The sequence below is a fragment of the Bos mutus genome, chromosome 15 (genome assembly GCF_027580195.1).
Source record: "Bos mutus isolate GX-2022 chromosome 15, NWIPB_WYAK_1.1, whole genome shotgun sequence".
Taxonomy (NCBI): domain Eukaryota; kingdom Metazoa; phylum Chordata; class Mammalia; order Artiodactyla; family Bovidae; genus Bos; species Bos mutus.
Genome location: NC_091631.1, coordinates 39820196 through 39840302, shown reverse-complemented (window position 1 = coordinate 39840302; position 20107 = coordinate 39820196). Strand labels below are relative to the sequence as shown.

Below are 20107 nucleotides of genomic sequence, written 5' to 3'. Positions count from 1 at the left end.
ATGGCTAGATGGCATCACTGGCTGAATGGACATGAATTTGAGCAAACTCTGGAAGACAGTGAAGGACAGGGAAGCCTGGTGTGCTGCAGTCCATGGGGTCACAAAGAGTCGGACATGACTTAGCAACTGAACAACCAACCAGCAATCCCACTTCTGGGCATATATTCAGACAAAACTCTAATCCAGAAAGATACATCCACCTCTGTGTTCATACAGCACTATTCACAGTAGCCAAGACTTGGAAACAACTTAAATGTCCACTGACAGATGAATGGATAAAGATGTGGTACACATATACAAGGGAATATTAGTCATAAAAGAATGAAACAATGCCAGTTGCAGCAACATGGATGCAACTAGGGATGATCATAAAGTGAAGTAGTTGGAAAGAGAAAGACAAATACCTTATGACATCACTTACATGTGGAATCAGGTGGTGCCAGTAGTAAAGAATCTGCCTGCTAACACAGGAGACACAAGAGACCTGGGTTTGATCCCTGGGTCGGGAAGATCCCCTCAAGTAGGAAATGGCAACCCACTCCAGTATTCTTGCCTACTAGAGAATCCCATGGACAGAGGAGCCTGGCGTACAGTCCACGAGGCTGCAGAGTCGACACAACTGAGCACACACGCATGCATAGAATTTCTCAGGGATTCCTCACACTCACGTGTGGAATCTAAAGTACGACACGAACGGACCTACCTATGAGACAGAAACACAGTCACAGACACAGAGAACAGGCCTGTGATTGCACGGGGAGGGGTTGGGGGCGGGAGGATGTGGAAGGTCGGGGTTAGCAGGTACAATCCTTTATGTACTGAATGGATATCCCCTTCAATTATTCTTGTTCTCTAAGGGATTCTGGGAACTGCCACAGCAGTTATGCTTCACTCACAGGCGACCTCCCCAAGATTAGTTACATCACTAAGGTGATTACTCTGCTCTGTTTGTTCTTAGAAAGTGTTAATTGTTTAGTTCCCTTCAACTCTTTGCAACCCCATGGACTGCAGCCTACCAGGCTCCTCTCCAGGAGCGTCCATGGAACTCTCCAGGCCAGAATACTGGAATTGGTAGCCATTCCCTTCCCCAGCGGATCTACCCAACCCCAGGGATTGAACTTGTGTCTCCTGCATTAGAGGCAGATTCTTTACTGTCTGAGTCACCAGGGAAATTTGTTCTTAATGTATTTGCAATTCTAACCTGCTTAATGTCTGCTTCCCGCAGCATACATAGCTGGAGGGGACCACTTATGGCTCTAAAGTAGAGAAGGGGCCCCTGCCAGAGGGAGAGAAGCTGACAGCTGAGACAAACACAACAGTAGGCACATTCTAAAAGTATATTACAATGGGGTTCTTCAGCCTTCATCGCCCTGTTGCTCTGAGCGGTGAACTCTCTTGTGGGTGTTCGTGATACAACTGTGATCCTTAGGAAACATGCTTCTGTCTAGTGACTTCTGTTTAAGCTGACAGCGAAGAATCACAGAAATATTCTGGGGCACAGAATATTCATTCAAGAGTCATCACTACACTGAACGTGTGCCTTAAAATGGCTTGCAGACAGCTCCAGCACATCCTTGAGGGGAGGGATTTCATCTTTGACACACAGAGGCAGGCAGCTGGTTGGCCGCCAAAGGAAAAAGTGTGAGAAGGAGTGGAAGGGTGATCCTAAGGTCTCGGGTCCAGTGTTTTCGAAAGAACACATCAACTGGTCTCCTCCACAGAAAACAAGAGGCACATCCAGGCACATAAGGACAGTACCGCAAGTAAACAAGTCTTCTGCTGGCATGTTACTGCTAAAAAAAAAAAAAAAAAAAGTGTTGTGTTGCAAATGTTGTTATTGCTTTCCCTTTCTTAAGCTTTCTGAAAAATCTCCAACTAGCCAAAAATTTGGAGCTAACACGTTTTATAAATGACAACTCTCCTCCTGGGCACAGCGAGGGAGATCTGCAAGTGTGGAATCACCTGGTGAAAAAGAGTTTTGGGGTCAGGGTCCAGGGACAACCTTGGGCCAATCTTATAGGCCCTTTCTCAGCTTAGCTTTCCCATCAGCATAAAATGGGGCTGACACCTGCTCTTCTCTGAGAAAAGAGGACTGTCCTGGGGAGTGTCAGGAGACACGGCTGTGACCACCATGATTCCACTGGGGTCAGCCAGGCTGCCCCTCCCACTGGAGCCTGGAGCATTCAGGAACTGCAGGAGCACGTGCATGGAGAGTGTCACATCTGGTCCAGCCACCCCAGAGGATCTTGAGGGTCCTAGATGGAGCCAGGAGGAAAGGGGTTCAATGACAAGTTTCTCATTCAGCACAGCAGGCTGCTGCCCTGAAGCTCCACTGTCAGCTTTAAAAATATGGCGATGTTTTGTTTGGTTTAATTTTTAATTTATTTATTTTCGGCCGCACTGGGTCACTGTTGCTGCGTGCAGGCTTTCTTTAGTTGCAGCAAGCAGGGGCTACTCTTTGCAGCAGTACAAGAGCTTCTCATTGTGGTGGCTTCTCTCGTTGTGGAGCGTAGGCTCCAGAGCACAAACTCAGCAGTTGTAGTGCATGGGCTTAGTTGCTATGTGGCAAGTTGGAATCTTCCTGGGCTAGGGATCGAACCCGTGTTCCCTGCTTTGGCAGGCAGATTCTTATCCACAGTACCACCAGGGAACTCCATCATGGTAATGGTTTTTAACAGCAGAATCACCCTCTGTCAAAGGAAAATTTACATACTCCCCCAAAATATAACATAGGCAAAAAGTGGTATTTGAATTTCTTATAGTAATTATTTATTATAAACACAGTGAGGCTGCTCTCATGATTGTAAGTTTAATTCCAAATAAAGCATCTAATATATTTCCCTTTTATTTTTCCTAGAATATAGAAAATATAAAAGAATATAAATCAGGAATACAAAATCCTGATTCAAAAATAATTCAAGTGATACCTATTTAACCTTTTCCTTACAGCTTCAGGAATCCATACAATTAAACCAGAAGCCTAAACTTAGGACAATAGGAAATTTTTATTTCAAACTGGATTACATGTCTTACTGGGAAATGTTCAGTTTGGAGGGAGCTGAAGAGTGGTTTCACTGACTAATTCAGGCTTTTATTTGTGGAGGAAAGCACTGTTAAAACGTATCCTGGAACATAATTCAACATTCTCTGAGGTCAGCTCTGAAAATCTCCAGATGCTTGGTACCAGGCTCTGACAGATATTTATGCAAAATTTCAAGAGTCAAATTTATTTCATTTCGCACACTAAGTTCAAACTAAGTTTCGATTTCATCACTGACACTCTATACCAGCCTTTGTAAATACGCACAGTGAGAACACAAACCCATATTGCCTAATGGAGCTCATTCAATTTATTGTAAAAGTTTCAGCAAGATACAGGCGAGGGTACCAAATTATATTTGAGAGATTTAGGTAATGGATTTCGTCAACAAATGTAAAAAAGTGATTTATTGCCTCATCTGAATTATCTGGAGCTCAACCTTTCCCTGAGCGGTCAACAAACTGCAGCATGAAGAAGTAAACTTCTAAGAATTATTACCCATGTCATTACAAGTAACTAATAAAAATAAAAAGACAATGTCGTAGAATAAGGTCCACACTGTATATTACATGTACAGCATCATTCTAAAATGTTATCTACTGAATAAGTAGAATTTTGTATATATTTACAACACACAACTTTTGGTAACAGCTGTATACAAACCAACCTTTGGCAATTTTTGCTACCATTGTTCTCACAATAGAAGATGAAATTTTCTTCACTTGTGTGTGTGTCAGAAGTGGTGGAAAAAAACTGGTCTTTCTCATGTTTGCCTAGATAAACATATACAGATGCAGGCAAAATGTTGACAACCGCCACCATTCACACTTCCACTGGGGCGCATCCTAAGAGCAGGAGTCACCCAGCCCCGTATTTCACTAACCAGGGGGAGCATTCGGTCCTTCTCCACATGCATCACTCCACAGTGATATCAGTCACAGTCATGGAGGACTGTGAGGTGAAGACGGGTGCTGCAGTGCATGTTCCATGTTGAGATCTGGTGGTAGGACTCTAGGACTCTGAAGAACAGGGTAAAACCTTGGGATCTAGGAACATGCGAGGTGATACTCAAGAGCTGCTGGTTCTCAAAAACAGAAATGATGAGAAAGAAGAAATGTGGGTTCTGGGGGAGTTTCTGTCAGCTCAGCTCTTGCCTCACTCAGCCTTCAAGCTGAGCAACGTGTGCAGCTTCGAGAGCAGTGAAGATTGCAGCCCCTTTCTCCCTTCCCACCCTTTCCCCATTCCCAGAGGACAGAGGCTCATTCCATTCATCCACTCACTTGTGTGTTAACTCAGTCATCGCATAGACATCCACTGGAGGTCTACTTCACAAGCCATATGCATGGGTATGTTTTCATTAACATACACTTAATTATATTTTATTTTGGAGCATTCCTCCATACCCTTAAAAGTAACCTGAAGACACCCAAAATGAGTGACTATCAACCACCAGAACTCACCTCTGTTAACCAAACAGGTACAGCAGTTGGCAAATGCTAACTATGACTATATCATCCAAATACTTTGATTTGTGCAAGCACGCTCTGAGCTTCTGTGTACCAGGCAGGATACACAGATAAGATTCAGTTCCTGCCCTCAAGGGACTCAGAGGGAGAGAATGGAGTAGGTCCAATATATAGAGGGCAATGCAATCAATGCTAAGGCAAAGTAGGGGAGGTGATGGGGAACTAGAGAAGGGAAAGAAGCCTTAGTTGTATTAACCTGCAGGAGTCGAGAAGGCTTCTGTGAAATGCTGCATATTCTTCTCTTTAGAGAGAAGCACCGGCTGAACGACAGCAAGAACATATCCCAGTAGATGCAGGAGGAAGTGAAGGCATGCAGCCAGAAGAGACAGTCGAGTGTGGCTGAAACCGAGGAACAGTGGGTGGGAGTGGCTGGCCAGGAGGCTGCAAGGGAGCAGCAAGACTTTCTCATCAGCAGGATTAGTACGATTTGGGTCGTCTGGTCTCAGACACCTCAATCATCTGTGAAGTGCAAAGAGCTGCTCCCCCAGCAAATTCCGCATACCAAACCAAGTGGTCACACTGCACCCTCCCTGTGCTTAGCAGAAGGCTTGGCCAATACATACATCATCTTCCTCTGGTCTAGGTACATGGAGGGGAGCTCCCCAAACAAACCAACCACAATGCCGACTCAGCCAGAATAGAAGATAAATATAATACATGTCTCTAACTTGGCAGGAATCAAGTTCCTCTAACATAACTCTTTCCATGCACTAAAACCCATGCAGTTTTTAAAAAGCACATCCAAGGTCACTGGACTTCCAGGATACCTGGGGTTTTAGCCAATTTGCTTATAAGATGGCTGTACAAATTTGCATTATACTGGGTTTGAAATAAAGGGGAAGGATCTTGGCTGTAAGAGGGAAGAAATTCAATAAAGAGCAGAACCCAGAGCCCATGCAATACACAGCTGCTCTTGCAGGTGAACCGCACTGGACACTGCTCACCCAGCTCTCCGAGGGATGCAGTAACTGAATCCCAGGGGCCCGGAATTCACTCACTCTGCAGATACATTCTGAATGTCTATTTTATGCAAACTACCATGGAGATCATAAAGCTGTGCAAGCCACATCCTGAACCCTGAAAGAGCATATAGATCATGAGGAAGGTCACCTATAAAAGCCAGTAAAACATGCTGGATGGGGAAAGTGGTATTAAAGCATTGATGGGCCAAAGGAAGTAAGGGTTTCTTCTGGTATAGAAGGAAGAGACTTCCTGAAGGAAGTATCCACAGAGAAATGGAGGAGGTTTACAGACAAGACAGATGGAGAAGGTGCTCCTCTTTCTTTGAGCCCTACAAACCAGGGTGCCAGGCGATGCCCTCTGGACTGGGCATGGAAATTCCAGTGAGCACAATGTCACAAAAAGCATGGGTGGCAAAGGCTTCTCTGCCAAGGGAAGCTTTTCTGGTAGAGGGACGGCATGACTAAAGCCTGTATGGGATATGAAAGTGAAAGTGTTAGTCGCTCAGCCCTGTCTGTCTCTTTGTAACCCCATGAACTGTAGCCCGCCAGGCTCCTCTGTCCATGGAATTCCCCAGGCGAGAATATTGGAGTGAGTTGCCACTCCCTTCTCCAGGGGATCTTCCTGACCCAGGCCTCGAACCTGGGTCTCCTGCATTGCAGGCAGATTCTCTACCATCTGAGTCACCAGGGAAGCCCCTATGGGATATGAGGAAAATCCAATTTGTTGGAAGGACACACTGCAGGACACCAGGCTAGAAAGATATACTGAAATCACACGGCGGGGGCCTCATCTACCAGGCCCAGGAGAATGAGATTCTGGACTGAGTGATGAGCGACGCAGGGAAGAGGAAGCTTCTGAGCAACAAGAATCCAGGATCAGCCATAGTGGCTAAGGGCCACTGGGGCCAGCCAGCCCTGACACCTACTGGGTGTGTAACTCTGGACAAGGTTTTTAATTTCTGTGTGCCTCTACTTACTTCCTCATCTATTAGACGGGGATGACAATACTATCTAATTCAGAGAATTATGACACTAAATGAATTTACAAAGCAGTAAGAATAATGTTCCCCAATAAAAACTTCTACAGAAGTTATCACTGGATAATGACGGTGACCACATGAGACACCCAGAAGTTGGGAGATCATCTCCGAGACGACTAGAGTAATCCAGACAAGAGAGGATGGGAGCAGCTTTAAGGGAGATGGAAAGGAAGTAACCGGTCTGAGACAGAAGAGAACTCGGAGCGGGAGGAAAGGCTTGCAGCCTGGGAGAAAAGAAGTGCTGCTGGAGGGGCTGCTCAGCCATAAAAGCACTTGGCAAAGACTCAGAGGACTACACTGTGCTGGACTCTGATCCTTATATACCCTTGCACTTCTCTGAGCCTCAAATCTTCCATCTCTAGGACGGAGTCAACATTCCTTACCCTTTCTACACTCAGCATCATTATGAGGAGTAAAAACGACAAGGGACTTGGCCACCGAACTGTACAGATGGGAGTTGTGACGAGGGACCAGGCTAGGGAAGGAGCCCAAAGAAAAACAGATACTCTGCTGAACCTTGTCCATGACGTTCCCAGAGTAAGACTGAGGATCAATTCCAACATCCTTGCCCTGCACAGCTGCAAGCTGGCACCAGTGACATCTGGAACTGCCTGCCTCCCAGACACCCCGCCCAGGGTTTGGTTCATGGGACAGGCCCCAGTGCTGACAGCAGAATTCACCATTCTGGGGTGCCCTGGGGATAAAAGAAGCCCATGGAAAAACCAGGTGGCTCTATCTCCTCCAGCTCTCTGATTATAAAGCCTGTAAGCAGATGGTGACTGCAGCCACAAAATTAAAAGACGCTTACTCCTTGGAAGGAAAGTTATGACCAACCTAGATAGCATGTTCAAAAGCAGAGACATTACTTTGCCAACAAAGGTCCGTCTAGTCAAGGCTATGGTTCTTCCTGTGGTCATGTATGGATGTGAGAGTTGGACTGTGAAGAAGGCTGAGCGCCGAAGAATTGATGCTTTTGAACTGTGGTGTTGGAGAAGACTCTTGAGACTCCCTTGGACTGTAAGGAGATCCAACCAGTCCATTCTGAAGATCAGCCCTGGGATTTCTTTGGAAGGAATGATGCTAAAGCTGAAACTCCAGTACTTTGGCTACTTTTTCATCCGAAGAGTTGACTCATTGGAAAAGACTCTGATGCTGGGAGGGATTGGGGGCAGGAGGAGAAGGGGACGACAGAGGATGAGATGGCTGGATGGCATCACTGACTCGATGGACGTGAGTCTGAGTGAACTCCGGGAGTTGGTGATGGACAGGGAGGCCTGGCGTGCTGCGATTCATGGGGTCGCAAAGAGTCGGACATGACTGAGCGACTGATCTGCTCTGATCTGATCTGAAGCAGATCAAAAGAAGGGTTCTGGAGTCAGCCAGAGATGGGGACAAGAAGACCAGCCCCCAAGGTTTCAGCAGGCAGCCCTCCAGCAAGTTGGTCTTCCATTATAGCCAAGTGTTTGTTTCTATCTCCTGCATTATCTTGTCACTTGTTGGATAGGATTTCTTACAGAAACTCATCTTTTTCATGTTAAGGGTAGTCCACATAGTCCAGGAAGCCATAGAGATCAGCAGCTCACATTCCCTATGTAAGTTCTCTTTATTGTACCTTTGGAAGGAACTCAGAAGCCCCAGCCCCATGTCTCTTCTCCAGCAGACACCACGCCTCCCCATCACACCATTCATCACAGAAGACTGGAATAGTCCCCCTTAACACAACTCTCTCCCTCCCTCTACTCTGGAGTTCCTCAAAGTTCCTTTAACTAGTCTATGGTCCTCCTCCTTCTCTGGATACCCACCACCCAACACAGACCCTGGCATAAAGTGAATTGAAATTTCTCCCCATTTTTTGAAGCCCAAAGACAATGAGAATCCACAATCTGCTCCAATTATTCAACTGTGCCCCTAACTCAGTGAAGTGTTTTAACAGAGCAACACCACATGCATTCAAGCCTCCCTCTTTCCTCAAAACCTGACTTACCAGATCAAAAAAAAGGATCTAATTTAGGTTTATGACCTTAGCCTGTATCTTATTTTACAGTTTTGTTTTGTCTGACATGGCTTATGGGGACATAAAGGCCTTCCCTCCAAAATACAGTTACTGAATTCAAACCACTTCAGAATAAGGCCTTTTCCCTGCAACCAACTTTTCCAGCTGACTTTTAACAGTTTTAAAGTTGATAAACTAGAGGAAGCGCTTTATTTAAAGAAAGAAAAAAGATCTAAGTAAACAGCTCCCAGTGTTCTCTAAGAATTTAGACTCAGAGAACACAATCTGTCTACACAAGGATAAACGCAGTTTTATTAAAGAAAACACAACGGGCTTACACACACTCTTCAAACAGTGTACACTGTCCACATGAAGAAGCAAACACAAATTCAAAAGGGGTGGACAACAGGGTCATCATGGGGAAGCGCCATGGTTTGTTGCTCAAAAGGTAGATTATATAGCAAAGATGTGTTAAGAGACAGACTTGCTTTTTCTCAAATCATCTCGAATGGAGCTCAAGGAGATGACCACAGAATCAACCAGTGGAGATACTGTGATTGTTTCTTCAAGAAAAATTATTTTGAAAACAATCAACTGAACTAAATAAAATCTACAAAACCAAGCCCCTTGGCAGCAAATGTGTTAAAGGCCTCCAAGAGCACTGGAGTTTCAATTTATTCCAAATATAGACCTGAAATCACAAACTAGAGAGCCAAAGCAGCAGTGTTTAAAATGACTGACCAACGCCATCCAAATATCCCACACTTCTCATTTCAGAGTGAGGGGAAAGTAAATGTGAGTCAAGAAATACAATTTCTAGAAATTCTTCCATCCCAGAAGGGAAAGTTTTTTAAGATCAGTGTGGCTTTTAAGAAAGCCAGCAGAAACTAAAACATATGCAAAACTGATTCCCACTGCACTCTGCACATAAAATGTCACCTTTCTAACAATTTTAAAATACATGGTAGAGTTTGGTTTTTCTCTCACTACTCGAGCTTTCATCAAGCAACTAGATGTTAAGAGTTACAAAAATGAAGGAGGATTCTAATCCTGTCCACAAGGTGCTCACAAGTTGTATGCATGCATGCTCACTCAGTCGTAGCCCTCCAGGCTCCTCTGTCCTTGGAATTTTCCAGGCAAGAATACTGAAGTGGGTTGCCACTGCCTGCTCCAGGAGATCTTCCTGGCCCAGGGAGCAAACCCATGTCTCTTGCGTCTCCTGCTTTGGCAGGTGGATTCTTTACCATTGGTAAGCCCACAAGTTGGGTATTTGTATCCAAAATGAAAGGGTTTAATAAACAGGTGATGTGAATTTCAGTAAGGGATTTCAGAATATAAGTCCAAAGTTCTCCGCAACAATATTTTATTTTCCCTTGTTGAAAAAAAAACTAACCAAAATGATCTAAAAGGGAGACACTGCTATACCCAAACTGGTGGAATGTGACCAGAACATTATATGGGGGGAATTGCATACATTCATTCCCAGTTTGTCATTTCCTGTTACATAACTTTCCATGCAGAAATTAATTTTACATCAGATTTATCAACTTTTCCTTTATGGTTTCTAGGTTTTCCATTTGCATGCAAAAGGCTGTCTTTGAAATTACTGGGGAAATGTCTTACGCATTTAAAAAAGGAAAAAAAAAAATGGAGTCGTTTTTTTTCTAACTCCTGAGGTGACAAAGGTATTCAGCCTAGTTTGAAGTCCAGTGGACAAGATTGTGAGTCCTTTCCTTTCCTGCTCTTTCTGAGCTCTGAATACTGCAGAGACCCGTCTGAACTTGTAGTTTAAAACCACTGCTTTCCCACTCTCAGCCCCCTCAACCCCGTGCTCACGTCACCTCACTGCAGCCTTATCCTCACATATTCTCCTGTTACAATAGAGGCTGACAAAGGTGAGGGAACACAGCAGAGAGGCCCACAAGCATTAAGCGGCATCCTGGTGACGGCTCACCCAGTCACTGTTTAACCACTTACTGGCTGTGTGAGTCTAGGTTAGCCTCCTGATCTCTCAGACTGCATTTCCTCACTTACACAAACCAAGTGGTTATAAGGGTTTAAGTAAGTTATGCTATTGAAAGAACTGTTTAAACTGTAAAGTATCATGTAAAATTTAGATGCTTTTTATTAGGTATGTGACATAGGGAACATACGTGTCTCGGTCTGAACCCCTCATGTCCATGTCCCAATAAATATCTACATTGTCCCCCTTTCCCACCTCTTCTCAATTTATAGAAGAAAAAAAAAAAGAAAAAACATTCTCCGGGTTTCCACTTTCTAAATATACAAACTAAACACTATGAACAAAACTTGTAGAACATGAAAACTGAAAACAGAACAGAACTACCATTGTTGTTCAGTCGCTAAGTCGTGTCTGAGTCTTTGCGACCCCCATGAACTGCAGCACGCCAGGCTTTCCTGTTCTTCACTGTCTCCCAGAGTTTGCTCAAACTCATGTCTATTGAATCAGTAATGCCATCCAACCATCTCATCCACTGTCACCCCAGCAATTCCACTCCTGGGCATGCATCTGAAACAAAACTAATTGAAAAAGATAAACTTACCCCAATGTTCATAGCAGCATTATTTACAATTGGCAAGATATGGAAGCAACCTAAGTGTCCAAAAGATGAATGGTTAAAGAAGATGGTGTGTGTGTGTGTGTGTGTGTGTACACACATACAATGGAATACTGTTATGGTAGTTGTTATTTACTCGCTAAGTCATGTCCAACTCTGCAACCCCATGGACAGTAGCCCGTTAGACTCCTCTGTCCATGGGATTTCCCCAGCAAGAATACTGAAGAGGGTAGCCAATTCCTTTTCCAGGGGATCTTCCTGACCCAGGGATCAAAGCTGCTTCTTCTACATTGGCAGGTGGGTTCTTTACTGCTGAGCTACAGGGAAGCCCACAATGGAACACCGCTGCTGCGGCGGCTGCTGCTGCTGCTAAATCGCTTCTGTCGTGTCCGACTCTGTGCAACCCCATAGATGGCAGCGCACCAGGCTCCACCGTCCCTGGGATTCTCCAGGCAAGAACACTGGAGTGGGTTGCCATTTCCTTCTCCAATGCATGAAAGTGAAAAGTGAAAGTGAAGTTGCTCAGCCGTGTCCAACTCTTCATGACCCCATGAACTGCAGCCTACCAGGCTCCTCTGTCCATGGGACTTTCCAGGTAAGAATACTGGAATGGGTAGCCAATTCCTTTTCCAGGGGATCTTCCTGACCCAGGGATCAAACCTGCTTCTCCTGCATTGGCAGGTGGGTTCTTTACCGCTGAGCTACAGGGAAGCCCACAGTGGAACACTACACAACCATAAAGAGAATAAAACTTTGCCATTTGCAACAACATGAATGGACCTGGAGTGAAGTAAGTCAGACAGAAACAGACAAATACTGTATGATCTCATTTATATGTGGAATCTAAAAAATACGACAAACTAGTAAATATAACCGAAAAGAAACAGACTCACTGATATAGACAACAAATTAGTGGTTACCAGCAGAAAGAGGCAAGGGGTAGTGGCAATATAGGAGAAGAGGATTAAGAGAAACAAACCATCAATATCATGTATAAAATAAGCTACAAGGATATATAGCACAATACAGAGAATATAGCCAATATTTTATAATAACTCTAAATGACATATAACCTTTAAAAATTGTGAATCACTCTTATATACCTGTAACTTATATATTATACATCAACTACACATCAAAAAAAAAAGGAAGAAGTCTCCAAACTTTCTCAGTTAAATAAAAGAAAAAACAAAAAAGACCCACAGGTAGAACATGTTGTATCAAGCCTGAACAAAAAATGGCTTCAAATTTGAAAAAGATGCCAACAAATATTACATGTCTCCTAATCCACCTGGTAAGGGTTTTCCAAAACAAATCCTCTCCCCTTCAACAACTTCTCCTTTGTTATTTCTGAAAGTGAAGTCTCACCTGAGCCTTCTTCCTGTCCATTTACACTGCCACCCCCACAGCCCTCCAGCCTGGGGAAGAGCCGGTAAAGCAGGCCTTCTGTCTCTACACCACCCCCAGGGGCACACACACATCTTATTGGTCTTAAGAGAGGCGTGTGCTATTTGATCCATTTGCTAATAAAATCCATTGAACCTGGAAAGTTCTCTGACAGAGGGAGCTTGACACACGTGCACGATATACACACTGGATTTATCATTGCCAAGCATCTGCCAAAGGGCACCGAGCGCATGCTTTCCACATTGATCAGCAATGGGAGGGGAGGAAGGAAGGGGTGGCACCACCAGGCAGGGCACCCAGGTCTAATGACACACCTGGCCTGCCTCTTTCCAGGTGCTCAACCACCCAGAACTCCTCAGTGCCCTGGGGTATGACTGGGAAAATTCCTTACCTGCCACATTTCAATCAAGCTGCTGCATTACCTAAATCTGAGTGGCAAACCAGCCAGCAGAAAGGCCTACATAAGGCCTTGAAATGTTCCAGTCTAAAACACAGGTTCCCTGGAGGGTAACCCTTATTGTTTTGACCTAGTTAGTTCCCTCAAAACAGAATCCAAACTAGAAAACTGGGTCCAGGGCAGCAGCCCTGCCTTGCAGACCAAGCAGAAGCCATGCGCTATCACTCTTGAGGAGGGCCTCTCCAGAGCACTACACAGGACTTGTTTCCCAGCAAACTAGTCAGCCATTTGGTTTCAATTAACAGAAACCCACTCCCACTAACCTAAGGAAAAAAAAAAAAAAAACACATAAGAGTAGGGGAACCTGGGTTCATTATAAGGACAAGGGGTCTATCAAATGACCCTGAATCAGGAACTGCAGCCAGCCCTCATGGGAAATGGAAACCAGGAAATGGAAAACCATCCGGAAATGAGACTATTCCCAAGATCTCTCATCTCCTCCTCTGTAGAACCACTTTGTTCTTTCCTCTCTGCAGAGCAGTTTTCATTCCATGCTTCTGTATACCCATGGGTCACACAGCGACTCCTCTGTTAACTTTTCCCAGAATTGTAGGGTGAGCGTCAAAGACCAACTAGGATTGTTGTCTCAATCCCAAAATATTCAGGAGACAGAATTCAACTCAGCTTGGGTAAGACATCCCCCTTTGATCCAGACAGCAGAGAAGAGGTGGGAGAGCTGCTCTAAGGATAGAGGATATCTACCTGTCCAGCGCAATTACAAAAAACAATAGAAATGACAACGGCTTCATGAACTTTGACTTTTGTTAAAACCACAAGGTTCTCCAAAGGTACCATCTTGTCTTATCATCACTCCAAGGAAGCACAGCTGTAAAGCCAGATCCTCAAATAACAGATAAATGTCTTCTTTGTACTTTGCCTGTTGGTCGCTTGAGTCGGAGGAAAGAAAGCACTTTGTTGTTATCAAAAAGGAATTTATTTCTGGTTTCTCCTTTTCTCTTTAGAGGAGGGTTTTTGGCGGGAATCTTGCCTGGAAACGGGCCGAACCTGGCCAATACACGGAAGTGTCCTTGAATCATGACTGTAAAGGTGGGGGAGAGAAGCAGTCATGGTAGAGAAACACACACACGGAAATAAAGCCTTCTGGGGCAGGCATACTAAAAATCATTTTTCACAGGAAGAATTTGTTCACTGTAAAGGTTAAGCAAGGCTCTTTCCTTACAAAAGCCTCTGGGTTTCTCATAAAGTAGACCCAAAGAGTCCATCAGTGGGAGGTCTATTGCACCTAGGGCAACAAACACATTCCTCCCAGATCATGGGCTGCTCTGTGTGGTTGCTAATAAGATAATCTGTTACAGGAGGCTTACAAATCCATTTACATTGATTTTAATTAATGAATCAATCCCTGGCCCTGAACAACTTGGTCCAGAGACGGTAAGCAATTCAAGCTTCAGTCTGCACTCCCATCCTGAAAGCTACATTAAAAAGAAGTTAACTCTCAGATCAATGTAGGACAAATAAAAATAATTGGATTTGTATTTCTCACAACATAAGGAAAAAATCTCTTCCAAGTTTAGACAGTTACTCTTCACACATTAATAAGAGAAATATATTTCCAGTGGTTTCTTAACAGACTCACCTAGGACTAAGGGGGTTTTTTTGGACAAGCCTGAAATTTGGAAAACCAAAGTCAGATATTATGACTTTCAGTCTAACCTCTGAAATCAAAACGAGTCCAACTTGCTCAAAAGCTCATCAGAACCTCTTAACTCAGACTGAAGTTGAAGAGAGAATTACCCAAACACAAAATACAAATGACAAGTAAGAACAAAGTGGCACCCACCAGCCTGGCTGTGCTCTGAATCAGCCAGGCTTCATTAAGAAGGCAGGCAAACTTTTGCATTTCCTTTTACTTTAGCCTTTATAAAGGCTGAAATAGAGTTTGACCTTTTTGAGCTATTGCCAGCTATGAATTGGAAACAAGCTCAAGTTAAAAGATGGCACCAAAAAGTGACTGCTCACGGTTTCATTTTTTTTTCTCTTTCCTCATCTTTTTCATAAGATTTGTCTATCCACTCTATTTTTAGACTCCTATCAGAGCTTCCAATGATTCCATGTAAAACTGGCAGAAAAAAGTCTAGTTTCAGTCCCACTTTCTCAAATCCCCCCAGCTAGGCAACACCAATTAACATCGGGGAAGAACATTAGCGTTGATAAATGAAAATGCATCACACTCACTTTGATTTTTTTTTTTAAGACGGGAAAAGTCCATAAACTCACAAGCAAAGCATAAAAGCACAGAGAGACACCAGAGTCTGTGCCCACTTGACAAGGCAGAGGAGGGGAAGCTGCTCATAAGAGAATAAATAAACACAGAACACAGAGCACGGAGACCCATGACTTTGGGAGGCAGCATTTCACATTTCTCCCGTACTTTTTACACTACTTAATAAAAGAGTTATCAAATTGATTTTGAAGTCAGTAAGACTGGCCTGAAACACTGTAAAAGGAATTAAAAGAAAAAAAAAAACAAAAACCCTGTACATAAGGAAGTAAACTGCAAGCAAGATCAAGAGCCGGGCTAGAGCTGGGCGGGCTGGCACTCGCGTGTTCTCCCCTCCCTTCCTCTCTGTTCTGTCTCCCGACAAGGCAAACAAAACAAAAGCAGTGGATACTCAGCTATACATATGGACTCCAGAGCTTTCTGCCCCTAACGTCTGCTTGCATGCCCTCAGGTCTGAGGACTCACTGGACCCTAACTAAAGCTCCCTGAAACATTCCCCGTGCATTTGTGGGGGCATCTTGTTGGACCAGCCAGCCGCCTTGCCTGGCCTGAGCTGTGCAGGGCAGGGTATGCCAATGCAGCCTGACATTCACAGCAAGACCACAAATAATAAACACTTTCAGTAAATTGACTCGAGTGTCTTTGTTCCTCAGACATATATCTTCCTACCGCTTTATAAAGGCAGGCAGCAGAACCTAACCACCAACTCGACTATAGCCAGGACTGGGAAAGGAAGTTATTGAAGCCTGGATTTCCTGCTTTTGCTTGTAGCCAAGAACTATGAGGCTTGTAGTGGTTTCAGGAACTGACTCATCTAATGATTCATGGATAAGATACTACTTTTAATATGTTTCTGACCCTAAGACTCAGGAACTTCAAAACCACTCTGAACCCATGCTTCACCCTTATTTACAAATGAATATATTCATAGCAAAATAAACAGGAGGACAATGGCTAATGAAACAATGAAAATATCACACCCACAGCAGGAAAAGCAGAATGTGGAAGCTTCATATTGGAAGCTGTGATCAAAAGCCTGATCTGTGGGCTGTGACTTGGTAGCACAAGTCTTGGGAAGCCAAACTTCCCAAAAGTGAAAAACAGGTGGGATAAGGTTTATTTTTAGATGTCATTCTCCTAGATGTAAAAATAGATTTAGCACGGCAATATTTTAATTTAGGCGCATCTGGAGCGGTGACTCGAAAAAACCAAAGTCGGAAAGCAGCATGTAGTTCTAGATTTAACTGTTACAACTGCAAACCAGGGAGAGTTCAGGGTTAGCTGACCAGTGAGTAATAGGTAATAAAGGGCTCATGGTGGAACTCATTCTCTTAAATCATCCATTACAGGAAGACTGCAACTCAGTATTTCCACCCATCCTCTGACCAGACTTCTCTTTCCTCCACTAGACACACACACACACACACACACACCCTGAAAAGCAAACCGCTCTCAAAGTTGTCGGGAGTTGGTACCTCTGACCGCTCCCCGTGAAGTCCCTATAGATTCATTCATCATCAGGAAGCTCCCCTACGGGGACTTCGCTAGTGGTCCAGTGGCTAAGATTCCACACTCCTAAAGCAGGGCCCCGGGTATGAGCCCTGGTCAGGAAACTAGATCCCGCATGCTGCAACTAAAGATTCCATAGGCCGCGACTAAGACCTGGTGCAGGCAAATAAATAATTGAAAAAAAAAAGTCCCACTTAAGGAAAGGCTTTCAAGCCTTCCTGGCCCATCAGCCCTTGGGTTTTCCCTGCCCCGGTCCTTCCCCTAAGGGCATTAAGATCAGGATGAGTTTCAGGGGTGGCTTTCAAACAATTTCAGGTTTCAACACAAGTCCAGTTGCCCAGTCACACAGAGGGAAGAGGGGAAAAAAAAACAAAAATGGGAGAAAGGGATGAGGGGGTGGGGGGATGGAATGCTGTGGGGGAAGGGGAGGGTGCGGGGATGGAAGAAGCAGTAAGACCAGTTGACCAGGCAAGGCCAAAGTGCAAGGGCTGCCTGGCAGGCACTACCCAGCTGGGCTCCTCCAGCAGATTTACTGACATGACGTCAGTGGCTCCAGTCCAGCTTTTTCTTTGGTAGCTTTTACCACTTGCCTCCTGAAGCCTCCACTGTGTTAGGAAGCCACAGGACCATAAAGAAAATTCCCTTTGTGAAACCAGTTTAACCTCAGGGCATGGAGGCCTGCCTGTGAATTACAAGACCCCTCGCCCTCTCTGTGTACCCCTGGAGGAAGAGGAAGGGAATAAGCCCCTACTCTACTGTACTTAATACAGATGAACCATTAAATGAAGCTTGGTGCTTTAAAAAAAGGGGAGGGCGGGGGGGCAGAGAGTGGGTGGGGGGTGAAGGAGGGGGAAGGTGGGAAGGGGTTGTGGTGGGGCGAGATGTTAAATGAGTATCCAAAATTTCACAGGACAGGATGCTGGTTAATTTCCTAGGATGTCATGAATGATGATAATTTCAGTGCTAGTCACTTTGCTGTGAGGTTGTGTTGGCTGCACTGTGAATGCATTCGGCTTTGTTTTGCCACCAACAAAAAAAGTATTACTGAAGCTGAAACTCCAGGCCTAAATGGAACCTCTGAAGAGAGCACTGTAGATGTATTTAAAAATGAGATTTCTTTTTTCCCCGCCAAAGCGCATGTTCTGCGCTGCACCAGCGTTGGGCATCAAACAATTTCCAAAATGCCAGAGAGAAATTACTAAATTAGTAATGGAATTACAGATAGAATTACGAAAACATAGAAATGCCAGATAGAAAGATAGAAATTACTAAAAATAAGTCTAACAGGAGACTCATGAAACAAAAAAACACTCATTTTAGACTTAAAGGTTTACTACTGTATTCCGACAATGGCAGCTATTCCAACGATAGCTGTGTTCCATCTAGGACTCCAATAAACAAATCTGCCTAAAATTACAGAGCTTTAAAATTTTTTAGCTCATAAAAATAATGTATTAGTGATAAATTCTTTAAATGAGTGAGAGACTAAATATATTCTATTTTAAACATTTCAGAAAAGAAAAGTACAAAACTTAATTCAACAAGCATTTATTCAAACACAGGCATGTAAAATCAACCCCAACAATATCATCAAAATATAGCCTGCAGTCTGAATGGCTCAGAGTGGTAATAAGACAAGGAATCTCTCACCTTCTGGTTATTTAAACAAGGTGCAGAACAAACCATCAGGGAGATAGGACTGAAGGCAATGATTAAAAGTCTTCTGTGAAGCCTAAATTAATGTGAGCTCTGGCCTTCAACATGAGAGTCAAACCATGAACTGGCCTGGGGGAATTTTTCAGTTTGGTCTTTTTCTTAAGGGAGAAAAGGACAAGATGACAAGCCCAAGCACAGAAATGTAGAATGAGAGCCAAAGGAGCCAAGCATGAGATAAATGTGCAAAGAAAGATTTTACCATGAATCAAAAAGTTGACACAGTAGGTGGGATCCATTTCTGAAGGGGGTTAGGGGGTAATAGAGACCCTACCCAAGATGTAGCTCTGAAATAGCATTTCCTACCAAAAGGAATCAAAGTTCTGCAGAATTTGGTTCACTCTAAATCCAAGAATACACAAGAAGACACAGGACAGCAAGGAAGCTGCTACCTAAAACTGTAAGGGTCACATCAAAAGGACACAGAAGCCAACTAAAGATACTCCCCTGGCCCAAAGACTCTATAATGCGAACATCAGTAAGAGGAAACTGGGCTTCCCCAGTGGCTCAGCAGTAAAGAATCTGCCTGCAATGCAGGAGACATGGGTTCAATCCCTGCATCAGGAAGATCCCCTGGAGGAGGGCATGGCAACCCACCCCAGTACTCCTGCCTGGAGAATCTCATGGACAGAGGAGCCTGGTGGGCTACAGTCCAAGGGGGCTGTAAACTGACCCCAACAATATCATCATGCATGCAAGAGGAAACTACAATGGAGTCAAAGCATCCAATAATTTAAAATCTACAACTGCATAATGATATTAAAAGAAACAAAAAAAGAAAACCACATACCTGCTTTTTCTGTGCAACCATATGCCAGATTAACCAAACAACCGATGACAGAACGTTTCCATGAGAGAATCTTGGCTAATAAATGAAGTAGGAACACGAGAACTGGAATATGATCAGTTTACGAAGCCGGTGTGAAACAACAGATACAGGCACAGGTCATAAATCAGTGTCTAACCTCACAAAGAAAGAGACAACTGGACATCATGTGCCTCCTGGCAGATTACTAGTTATGAAATATTCCTGTCATAAAAAAAACAAAAAAAAAAACCCCAAAACCTTGAACCTGAAACAGATCAAGTTTCTAGGTCTAAATTCCCATTTATAGGAGAGACTGAGGACAGTAGAGCAGGATAAACACCACCAAGAGAATGCAACTGCATATTCCAGAATGAGAGAAACTCTACAAGAGAAACAAGGCTTTTCTAACAAATCACCTGTAAAGAGTGAAAAAAGAGAGACACAATCTTTAAAGAGTTTTAAGAAACAGAACAACTAAAGATAACCTTCAATTCTGTCTGGACCCTGATTTAAACAAACCAACTATGAGAAAACACTGATGAGTCGAACAGGAAATTTACAGCCTCACTAGATATTTTATATTAAGTAATCAATCAGGATTAAAATGTTAGTGTGATGATATTGCAGTTTTGTTTTTGTTTTTCTTTTAATTTATTTGACCATGCTGGGTCTTCACTGTGGCATGTGGGATCCAGTTCCCTAAAGAGAAATCGAACCCAGGCCCACTGCATTGGGACTGTGGAGTATCAGCTACTAAAGCACCAGGAAGTGGTGTTTCTTAAACACCAACAGTTGGTCTTTCTTTAAAAGTCATAATTTTTAAAATATATA

At 43.8% G+C, this 20107-nt stretch overlaps 1 protein-coding gene across 7 annotated transcripts in view; it reads right to left on the bottom strand.

Annotated features, from left to right (window-relative positions):
• TEAD1 (TEA domain transcription factor 1) overlaps positions 1–20107 on the bottom strand; it is a 274281-nt gene that overhangs the window by 236688 nt on the left and 17486 nt on the right. Inside the window, exon 1 of one of the 7 annotated variants that reach the window (XM_070383951.1) lies at positions 10909–10927. The exons of the other annotated variants lie outside the window; for them this stretch is intronic. Coding sequence (XP_070240052.1) covers positions 10909–10911 — 3 coding nt within the window. The 5' untranslated portion in view covers positions 10912–10927. Of the gene's footprint in view, positions 1–10908; positions 10928–20107 lie in introns of those variants that run through there. 7 annotated transcript variants of the gene reach the window in all.